The sequence below is a fragment of the Musca vetustissima genome, unplaced genomic scaffold, assembly GCF_032173495.1.
Source record: "Musca vetustissima isolate MV318-11 ecotype Yass unplaced genomic scaffold, APGP_CSIRO_Mvet_v1 utg8104, whole genome shotgun sequence".
NCBI classification, from domain to species: domain Eukaryota; kingdom Metazoa; phylum Arthropoda; class Insecta; order Diptera; family Muscidae; genus Musca; species Musca vetustissima.
This window is the reverse complement of record NW_026877481.1, coordinates 203,253-214,314: the sequence shown is the minus strand read 5'-3', so window position 1 is coordinate 214,314 and position 11,062 is coordinate 203,253. Positions and strand designations below refer to the sequence as shown.

At 34.8% G+C, this 11,062-nt stretch overlaps 2 protein-coding genes across 2 annotated transcripts; both read right to left on the bottom strand.

Annotated features, from left to right (window-relative positions):
- Window positions 1-5,571: 5,571 nt before the first annotated feature.
- On the bottom strand, window positions 5,572-6,279 carry LOC133322080 (uncharacterized). Its single transcript, XM_061531146.1, has 2 exons — window positions 6,024-6,279; window positions 5,572-5,960 (listed from the first exon to the last, which is right to left on the bottom strand). Exons 1-2 carry the CDS (start codon window positions 6,277-6,279, stop codon window positions 5,572-5,574), a joined length of 645 nt encoding a protein of 214 aa, XP_061387130.1.
- Window positions 6,280-7,234: 955 nt separating this feature from the next.
- On the bottom strand, window positions 7,235-10,896 carry LOC133322078 (protein RFT1 homolog). The gene is made up of 8 exons (XM_061531145.1): window positions 10,827-10,896; window positions 10,692-10,741; window positions 8,881-9,098; window positions 8,323-8,818; window positions 7,996-8,259; window positions 7,559-7,941; window positions 7,376-7,496; window positions 7,235-7,249 (listed from the first exon to the last, which is right to left on the bottom strand). The coding sequence occupies exons 1-8, from the start codon at window positions 10,894-10,896 to the stop codon at window positions 7,235-7,237; spliced, it is 1,617 nt and encodes a 538-aa protein (XP_061387129.1).
- Between the last annotated feature and the right edge of the window lie 166 nt (window positions 10,897-11,062).

Sequence of the window (11,062 nt, the reverse complement as noted above, 5' to 3'; positions counted from 1 at the left end):
GTCCATGGCAATTGAATCTCTGATAGAATACCTAACAAGTTATCCAAAACTGGTATAAGCGATTAACACATTTCAACCCTATACATCTCCTGGACCAGATGGTGTCACATTTAACCGTAGTCTATGGCAAATAACTCTCTGATAGAATACCTAATAAGTTGTCTAAAACTGGTATGATCGATTAACACTTTTAAAACCTACAAATCTCCTGAATAGGTTGTATAAACCTGCAATGCTCAAAGCTTTAATAATACTGAGGGCGATTTCCAGGGTCTCTCTAAAGTAATCCATACCAACTATGTGGAAAGAAGTAAAAGTGACCTAAATTCCAAAGGTTGGGAAACCCTGTCACACTTTACCGCAAAACTACAGACCGATTAACAATTCTTCCTTTCTCTTGAAAACAATGGGAGGGTTATTAGGTTATTAGATCTGAAAATCATTAGAGTTAAATTAAATTAGCAAATTCCATCAAGCCTACATCGAAGGCAATTTTGTAGATACAGCTTTACATGAATTAGTTGAGAATATTGAGAGAAATTTGGAGAAATCCAACTAACGTTGGCAGATTTTTTCGATATAGTGAGATCCTTTAAAGGACCTCTCGGAGTCCTTTAATACCGAACGAGGATTCAGCCAAGGTGACAATTTGTCTTGCTATCTTTTTAAGATCCTGCTGGAAAAGGTCATGCAAATGTAAACAGAAATAACACTCTATACACCAAACAGCACATGTTACTTACCTTTGAACAAATTGAGAAGGAGTCTGCCAATGTGGGTCTGGCAGTAAACGGCGAGAAGACCAAGCTGGGGGGTTACTCTGTATTGCGTTGCGAAAGCAAGTGCGATGCGAAAGCTAAATGCGTTAAGAGTACAATTTGGTACTCTGTAACGTTCACGCAAACGCATTCGCAAACTAAATTGAAAATAGGGCAACACTGTCGCCACAAAGTAAACAATAAGGAAGAATGACAAAAGGAAACGTCAAAAAATTGTAAATGAAAACATATTTTTTTGTAGTACGAGTGTTTTTTTAAACAAAAATGATGAACGAATTAAAAAAAAAAGAATTTTATGAGATCTATCAAATATACTCTCCTTAAGTGACCACGGGTATGAAAATATAAGTACGAATTATGTGACAAATGTTTTCAAATATTTAATTTTTATAGATTTATATAAAATGTCTCAATAAAGATTCGTTTATGTATTTTTTAAACGCTCGTCGTTTCAAATAGATCCACAACAATTCCAACTCCAATAAAAGAGGCCGCTGCTTTGAAATTACTTGGACAAGGTGGTTATCAACACCAACCTATAAATATGCACACATAGTTTCACGTTTTATATAAAAAAAAAATAATATATTACTTTTTCCAACCACCGACATCTTTTACAGGAGGTCAATTTGAATTGAGGTCATCAGACAGTTTTGTCCACAAATTGTTGGCGCGTTGTTTCGCATTTGAACTCTGCAACTGTCCCTTTGCCAAATCACTGTGTTGCCCCATAAAATCTACTGAAGATAGGAACTGACGTTGCTGAGCCTGTAACTGTGACTTTTTTTGCCTTTTACTTAAAATAATTTACAATTTATATATAAATAAAACCTTTAATGGAGCTTACTTATATGTTTCGCTTCCTTTGCGTTTGCTATTTTGTTAACGCAAGATATTTGCGCTTAACGAACGAGTTTGACATGCGTTTTCGTATTACAGAGTGCGGTGATGCTACATTTGCGTAAAGTAGATGCGAAAGGAGATACGAAAACGAATTAGAGAGTACCAATTACGCGATGCGTTACAATTTTTCTCACGCATCGCAATACAGAGTAGCCCCCCTGATGCTATCAACGCGCAAGACGCCCAGTAGACTCGAACCAACTGAGGAACTTGAGAACTACAGCTTCGAGGTAGTCAAAGATTTTATATGCCTTGGCTTCGCCATAAATAAAACTAATGATATCAATTTTGAAATTCGGAGAAGGCTTTTGATGGTCAACAGGAGCTGTACCGACTGAGTTGGCTAGGTCATATTGTGAGAATGGATGACGATGCCCCAGCTCAAAATGCATATAAAAGCGAGCCTACTGATGGTTCACACAGAAGGGGAAAGCCACGAATGCAATGGAAAGATCAAATAGAAGACAACATCTTGGAACGTGGTCTTTCAAATTGGATGAGATGCGCACAAGACCGAAGCGCCTGGAAATCTTTTTTAAGCTCAGCTTATGGAACAACCGTTCTGTCATAAGCCAGCTAAGTAAGTAAGTGATATAGTCCCAATATAACTGTACCACCACATTTTAGGTATGTTGAACGTTTTATCGAGGGTTGTAAATTGGCATTTGTTTGTTTACATAACATTTTGACTTAACCCCACCGAATTTTAAAAATATGTTAGGTATTTTAAATACGCATCTCATGGTGGAGGGAGTAAAATTTGTTGTCCTACGAATTTCTTTCTTTTAATTTAACTTGTTTTTATTTTATAGAAGATTCGATTCGCTACTATTGTATATTGTGTGATTTGAATATTTTGCGTAAGGATAATATGTCAAGACATATTAAAACAATACACCCCGATGAGCAATATGAAGATATTGTTAAGATTTTAAAGCCCACATTATACAAATCTAAAGAACAGTTATTAGAAATAACTGCAAATAAGACTGAAAAGCAACAAGAACACAAGCATGAAGATTTTACTGATAATAAATCGACTAACGACTTGGAACCATCAAATAACGTTGTAATTATTGAAAATAAATTATTGCAAAGACCAAACACAGATTTACAGATTTATGATGGACAAGCAATAAATCAAATTCATGTTATTACGACCCTGCCGACTACTACTCTGCAGCAGGTTGATAATATGGAATATAACAAATCTTCCACTGACGTCTTAACAAATGAAAATAAGAAGCGGAGGACTCAAAATAATTGTATATACAATTGCCCGGACAATCAATCATTCAGTGATGAAACTCACCATAGACTACATGAAATATCCTTTGATTATGATAAAAATCAAAACAATGGAATACTTCCAACATCATATTCGGAATCATTTACATGTCCCGAAGACAATCGGTTTACTGCTCCTGCTAATACAAGCAAATTTCAAATGGCCAAGGATTGTCAAGTCAATGAGACCAATATCAACCGGCATACATTTCCGTCGGAAACAATTTCGGAACACAACAGAAATATTGCAACATCTTGTAAAGAACTCAACTCCATTGTTGTTGTTCACAAGCCCTCCGTTATACGTTCCGTGGGAAATGTTAGTAAGAAAATATCCCTTCCCGTGCATGACACTGAAATCGTTACAAAACCACCCAAGGAAATCAAACCAGCAATGGACTATGAATATAAACACAAGAAATATAATCGTTGCTATAATGTGGATTTGTATCGCAAAATTTTGGGCATCAATGGTGACGATGATGATGACGAAGAAGATAATATGGATACAAATTGTAATTCCTCTCGGCCGGGAAAACAATCTGAAGAAATAACATCTAAAATTCCAGAAGATTGCCGCCTAACTGGATCGGCAAATGGAATTGCTGCTGTACATTGGCGTAAAAGCTTTAAACATATCTATGAAACTTCGTCAATGTAATAATTTAAAACTTTTATATATTATAAAATACAATAATTATTAAAATTAATTTATTAAATAAATTACATTGTATTCTCTAAGAGCTTTAAAATATTTATTTAAAATAGATTTTAAAACAATAAATTATTTATTTTCTAAGAATATTTATAATTTTTTTTATAAATAATTTTAAGCCAAAATTGTGTTCTCTAAGGGCGTTTTAATGATTTAGTTTATAAACTAAAGGTATATAAAATAATAAATAATATTTTTCATTGCATTCAATATTTGGTTTTTATTTATAATATAAAATAAGAATCTTCTTCGCCATCACATGTACTAATAGCACCAGTGGCATTAGCTACAGAAATTCCAGAAATCAAAAAAAAAAAAAAAGGTAGAACATTTAAACGGACGGATTCAGAAGACCTTATTAACCATCATGATAAAACGGTTTGTATTATTTTATGAAGCTTATGTTGATAATTTTTCTTATATGCAATCAAAATTCATTCAACAATTTTTTATACCCTCAGCCTTACGGCAAATGTGGTTATATAAATAAACTTTGTTATGGCAAAAATACAATATTTAGCTGGCTTGTGACAGAGCATTTGTTCCATAAGCTGAGCTCTTCAAATTTGAAGGAAATGTTCTCTTCCACTTGATCTTTCCATCGAATTCGGGGCCTTCCCCTTCTGCCTGAGCGATCGGTAGGCTCGGTTTTATATACCTTTTGTGCTGGCATTGACCATCCACAACATGACCTAGCCAACATAATCGCTGCAACTTGTTACGTCAGACTATGTCTATGTCCGACAACAGGTTATACTACTTATAGTTTTTCGGAGAATTTTTCTCTCAAACACTCCAAGAGCTGCCTCGTCTGCTAGGGCAAGTACCCATGCTTCAGATCCATATAACGTCAGCGTCTTGTAGAGTGTAATATAAAGGTATATAAATCTTTGACTACCTCGAAGCTGTAGTTTTCAAGTTCCGCAGTTGGGCTTGTTCTTTGAATTGATTACTCAGACCATAGTAGCATCTATTGGCCAACACCATCCTCCGAATTTCAAATCTAATATAAAATCTTTGACTTCCTCGAAGCTGTAGTTTTCAAGATCCACAGTTGGTTCGAGTCTACTGGGCGTCTTGCGCCTTGATATCATCATCATTGGCTTATCGCCTCGAAGCTGTAGTTTTCAAGTTCCGCAGTTGGGCTTGTTCTTTGAATTGCTTACTCAGACCATAGTAGCATCTATTGGCCAACACCATCCTTCTCCGAACTTCAAACCTGATATAAAATCTTCGACTTCCTCGAAGCTGTAGTTTTCAAGATCCACAGTTGGTTCGAGTCTACTGGGCGTCTTGCGCCTTGATATCATCATCATTGCCTTCTCGCCATCTACTGCCAGACCCACTTTGGCAGACTCCTTCTCAATTTGTTCAAAGGTAGCTGTTACCGCTCACAATGTTCGACCCATTATGTCGATGTCATCGGCGAGCAACATGTGTTGTTTGGTGTACAGAGTGTAATTTCTGTTTACCTTTACCTCTCGTAAGACCTTTTCCAACAGGATGTTGAAAAGGTCACACGACAAACGACAAAGTCACCTTTTTCCGAATCCTCGTTCGGTATTAAAGGGCTCCGAGAGGTCCTTTCTGACCTTGTGCTACTCAAAGTTATCATGCATAGCCGTATTAATTTTGCAGGAATGCCCAACGCCGACATGGCTTTAAACACCTCTGAACGGATAGGGCTGTCTAATGCGGCTTTATAGTCAACGAATAGGTGGAATCTGATATCAAAAACTTTTCAAAAAACTCCTTATAGACCCTGTGTCTATCTGTCACCAGGTTTTCTTTTAAAGTTTTCATTTCTTAAAATATCTACTACTTACCTACGTACAAACTTCAACATAATATACTTCTTTGTAAATACATTTATTTGGAACAAAAATGCTAATCGATTTGTTTTTCATAAAAGGCCATAATATCATTCTCTCCCATTTTTAATGAAGCCTTAAGCTTCCACGTCGTCACATTGTCTTCCACAGGAAAATTCGGTTCCAAAGGCAATGGATCCGTATAAACATTACGTTTTTCCAAGGGACCAATTATACATATCCATCTACCTTTATATAATTTCAGATATTGTAAAAATGCCGGGCGATTATTAAAATAACAAAATAGCAATGCAAAATTCCAACTATCCCTCAGGCAACATGTTCTCAAATATTCCTCCTTGGTCACATCCATATTATCCACATAATTTAATTCAATAAATGACTTTATGGCATAATTACTGCACCACCAATCGCGATCCACTTCCAAGCCATAAATCTCCACATCTTTAAATAATCATGCGATATATTTTAGTACATTTTTAAGCACCGGATTTCAACACAACTCACTTAAACTTTCTCGTATTATCCACTCAAATAATCCATTGCCACATCCAATGCTGAGCAGACAACCAATATTGAATTCACGTAATATTTTGCCAAATTGCCATAACGATTTTTCCGTTGGCCATATCCATAATAATTTTCGTCGTATTTCTGCATTCAAATCTTCACCATATTTTAATAAAGAACGCCAATTTTTTGTTTCGGGGTTTGTTAAATAATACACTTCTCGGAGATGGCCTTCCTCGTCGATTGATGCCATTGTTTTAATAAAGAAAAAATTTATAAATTAATTGAACTTTTTGGGGTAACAACTTTATGGTCGATACACTGTGTTACAAATTGGAATTAAAAATAAAAAATTGTTTAACACTTTGAAACAAGAGCTATAGACCTTGATTTGAAATGTTAATCTGAAACTTCTGTCACATTAATTCTTGCGGATACGGCACTCAGATCTTAATTATCTGCTGTGGCAGATGCGGCTCTTCTGTTAAAATCGGTGGCGGGGGTTTTTCCGAGGATTGTATTCATCATATATTTTCGAATGGTAGTACAAAATGAAAAAATTCGCTGTTGCAAACATAAATTTACTGTGAAAAAATTAATTTCGGGGGGGCCCGGGCCGCCCCCCTGCGTACGTCCTTGGTATATACTCTATACCGTAATCTCTTATTGGTTCTGGGGTATCGTCTTCACCGCCACTATTTGATACAAGAAGCTTTTCAAAATGCTCCTTCCAGATCCTCAACGCGCTGTCTGTAGCTGTCACCAGGTTTCCATCTTCAGTCTTCTTTTTTTTTAATATTAAAAAAAATCATTGACTATTATTTTATTCCTATTATATTTTCTTAATGTGGTATGTTTGTAGTCATGTGTTTTTCATTCCTTTTTAACGCACGCAAAAAAATTATCTGATCTTGGTCGTGGTCATTGTCATGTGCACGCTGTCGATGGCATTTGGCCAACTGCTTATAAATATGGTTGGCATGATGATTTGGCTTTTTTCTTAATTTGTCTGTATTCTTGCCTCATTAAGACCAAACATATATAAAAATGAAATTATTTAAAACAATAAATAAACAGATGCGAGAGGATATATAATAATCATTGGATTTAATTGTTTTAATTTGCTTTTATTTTTCTTTTATACAACCAGACTTGTTTAGCTAAACTTTGGTTTTCAAAAATCCACAACAATAAAATAAACATTACACTTAGAACACCAGTTCCTAAATGTAATTTTAATGATAAATGATTCTGAAAATAATAATAAAAAATAAATTGTTAACATTTTCAATAGTCAATATTAGATTTAAAATAAATTGTTAATACGCAATTGACATCTAGCAACTTACCTTTGTGTAATAACAAATAACATAGGTAATTACTAGGCCAATGGAAAATATTTTCCCCGGTATTAAACCCTTTAAGGGCCTATAGTCCAGTGGTTTGTATTGTTGCCAAATATATTTACAACTACAAAACAAAATATTTAAAATTTAAGAATGAAGATTTAAATTGAAATAAAAAAATATTACCTGCTAACTATCCGACATAACATATTAATACAATTGGCAATTATAAAACCAACTGGTCCAAAAATTCTTGTCAACACAAAAGACATAACAATAAATATAATGGAAAATATACCCATTACATAGTTATATTTATCAATTTGTTTGCCAGTATTTGTGGCAAACATATAACCTTCGGTAATACCATTAATTGCCAGAAAATATATGGCAACACAATGACAACGTAATAACTTTTCGGGTAAATCATCCGAAACAAATTTCGGACCACCATATAAATATAAAACGGAATGTGAAAAGTTTTGACCAAATGTGGTAGCCAACAAACCAATAGATGTTATGGCCAATAATAAGTTTTCCAAAAGACTAGCTGCTTCTGAGATTTTCTTCTACAAAACTGAATAAGTTAATTGTGTTTCAATTATTTTATTGTAACCACCAACCTTGTCCTGATCCTTTAGCTGAACATCTCTTGCTATTGTCTGGGTAAAATAAAAGTAACTACTATCCTCAATTGGTCGGAAAATAAATCGTGCAGCCAAACTGCCCAAATTGTTTACAATATCATATGTGGCCTGTTCACTAAATGTTAGGCCCGGTGTTAGTGACATTACATATTTTTCCCCCTCGGTGAGAATTTGCTTGACAAATGTCTGTTTGGCAAAACTCATTGTAAACTTCACCAAGTCCTTGTTCAATACGTCCTCCTACAGAAAACACAAAATTTTAATTATGAATTTTTTATAAATTAAATAAATGAAATAACTTACATTTTTCTTTAACATAACACCTGGTAAAAAGTCCACAACACTTTTAAATGGAAAATCTTCCATATTTCCATACATATTCTCATTGAATGTTGTAACTTGATCCTTCTTTTTATTTTCTTCTCTAAATTTCATTAAACGTCCAATATAGTAAAGATAAAATCCATAATAGCCAACAAATATTGTTGCCGTACTGGCCAATTGGGCATAGCCGAAATATTCTATGGCTTTTGTACCATCCAGACCCAAAACTAAACACAAAAATACACTTGAACGCACCAATATCTGTAGAGTACTTATGACAACTTTCAGTTTGACAAAACAAAATACTTGGCTCACAAAACATGGCGCCTCGGCACAAAATTCCAATAGACAAGATAATGCCACAACGTAACAGGCATAATGATATTGTTGGCGGTAGACCGCATCTTCAACAGGTAACATTACATGTAACCACAGTTGTACACAGACCAATGAAATGCACAGACAAATTGGAAGCCTACAAATCAAAACGAGATTTCATTTTCGGTACCTTTAAACATTCCAATATTTTATACATACGTAAGCCACTGCTGATTTATTAATTGAGCCCATGAACATTTCTGCAATTGCTTGGTGGAGCTGACACTCAGTGCAGCACGATTTATGGCCTCGCGGGACAAAAAGATCACCGTACTTTCAAGCAGCAATAGACGTACATTGATAATACCCAAGACATCGCGACCTATGGTGCGTATCATAAAAATATTCACAGCAAATGTCAAAATGCGGCAGAATATCTATTCGAGACAGGAATACATTATCAATTAAAAATTAAATTGAAATTGCAAAAAACACTTGCCTGGAATCCCATGTTGAGGATGGCACTTAGAAGGCTACTTTTTAATATGTTGCGTGCCATGATTGTGGTTGTTTTCTTCTTAACAATTTGTAAACATCCAATAATTATTGCCCACTTGCCACCCGCACAATTTCCAAAATCAATTTCTATATTGATTCATTCGATTCATCAGTATTGACATGTTCTTATCACGAAACGACTTTTTTTGTTGTTGTCATTGAGTTGTAAACAAACGTACCGGAGTATTTAGGGATGACAATATGAAAAGGTAATCCTATTTTATCGATATAAAGAATAATCGAAATTATTTGCATACACAGTTGGTCTGTTCCTGTATACAAAATCTGGGGGGAAATGTTCATATTTGTGATGGGAAATTAAAAGATAAAGATTATTTTCCATCCCCCATAAGGTAATGCCATGTTCTGACGGGCATTCGAACAACGTAGTTCGCTCTCAGAATTACGTACATGAATTAACCCGTTCATACAACACTATTCTTAATTCATGTCATTAGAGTTTTTTTATTTCAAACTTTTGTTTCTTGTTTTACACAAAAATGTTAACATATTTGCGTGAATCACATATGGATCTAAATAGAAAAAATAATTCTCTTTCTCCTGACTATAGTATGAACCTATATCTATTTACTTTTAATTCATGTTTTCCATTTTTTCCGAAAATATTGTTGCTATGAATAATTTTTTATATTTTCTCAATTCAAATGTGACATATAAAAAATTGGAGAATTTTTGTTTGGGTTTCCCCACATTTGTTTCTCGTTTTGTACGCTAATTAGAAAAAAAAGGGAAGGAAAGGCATATTGCATTATGTAGATTACAAAATTTACTTCCTTCTGCATATATAAAAAATAGACAAATTGTTACTTTTCATTCATCATTTTCAATTTTACTGAAAAAGTTTGAAAATTTCATAAATATTTTCAAACTGTCAAAATTAATTTATTTTCGATAAATACTCTCAATTGTTAGGGATGGGACAGAATTCTTGGTTATTCAGAGAGTGATTCGAATTGAACAACCTATAAAAGTCGGTGATCGCTCAGAAAATTTTGTATGGGGAACTAAGTATGTTGCGGGGCCCTTCTCGAAAAACCCTAAGTCCGTCCATGAACGCAAAAAAAATTTTGCGTGGAAAGACCCTTGAGTGAGACCTTTTTGCCTTCATGGCGGTCTCTATACCATGCATATTAACCCTAACTCCCGAATGTTATTAAAGATGGGGGAGCTAGGGGATCTAATATTGTAAAAAGAAGACCCTTGGACACTGAATGGGGGTAGCCATAGAATGCGGGTATGACTAGCCATGCCCAAGAGCCTTTTGTTTTTGTGGGGAAAGATCGACTGGCATTTTTTTTCAGTTGCCAGGACGTTGGAGTGTTCCTCTTTTTGGATACACTCATTGTTGCGGGGTAGTCTCCTTCACCATCGGAGACTAGCCCAGGAAGAGTTTGCCCATGTGGTTGAATGTGGTGACCACCAAAATATTTCGGCGGATTGTAACATCTCACTCTGGTTATTTTGGCAGCCACCTCGTCCCTCCACATACGGCAAACCACATCTGAAAAAAGAAAAGAAGAAAAATTATTAATAAAAGAAAAAAATGCAAAAACAATTGGAACGATACAAAAAAAAATTATACTTACCGCCTTCTTGTCCGTCTGCTGCCAATTTACGTTTTGTGTATTGCAAAACTTCATGTGGATTGTAAACCATATGATCAGAAACAGCTGATGGATAGTATGTGCTATCATCTTAAGGTACTCTGCTAAAGATCGGTATTACCGACACAGGTAAGACTCTCTTAACGATGATGTAACCTCATATTCGGTGCTCTTAAAAGAGACAATGAGATCAAAATTATAATTTTTAAAATAGAAAA

What these genes read in the sequence shown, in the direction of transcription:
- LOC133322078 (XM_061531145.1), bottom strand. Translation starts at nt 10,896, where the DNA reads ATGGTTTACAATCCACATGAAGTTTTGCAATACACAAAACGTAAATTG. An exon ending in TGGCTGCCAAAATAACCAGA is followed by an intron (nt 9,099 to 10,691) that starts GTGAGATGTTAC and finishes TGTCTCGAATAG; the next exon opens with ATATTCTGCCGCATTTTGAC. An exon ending in GTGTTATGTTAAAGAAAAAT is followed by an intron (nt 8,260 to 8,322) that starts GTAAGTTATTTC and finishes TGTTTTCTGTAG; the next exon opens with GAGGACGTATTGAACAAGGA.
- LOC133322080 (XM_061531146.1), bottom strand. Translation starts at nt 6,279, where the DNA reads ATGGCATCAATCGACGAGGAAGGCCATCTCCGAGAAGTGTATTATTTA. An exon ending in GATAATACGAGAAAGTTTAA is followed by an intron (nt 5,961 to 6,023) that starts GTGAGTTGTGTT and finishes GATTATTTAAAG; the next exon opens with ATGTGGAGATTTATGGCTTG.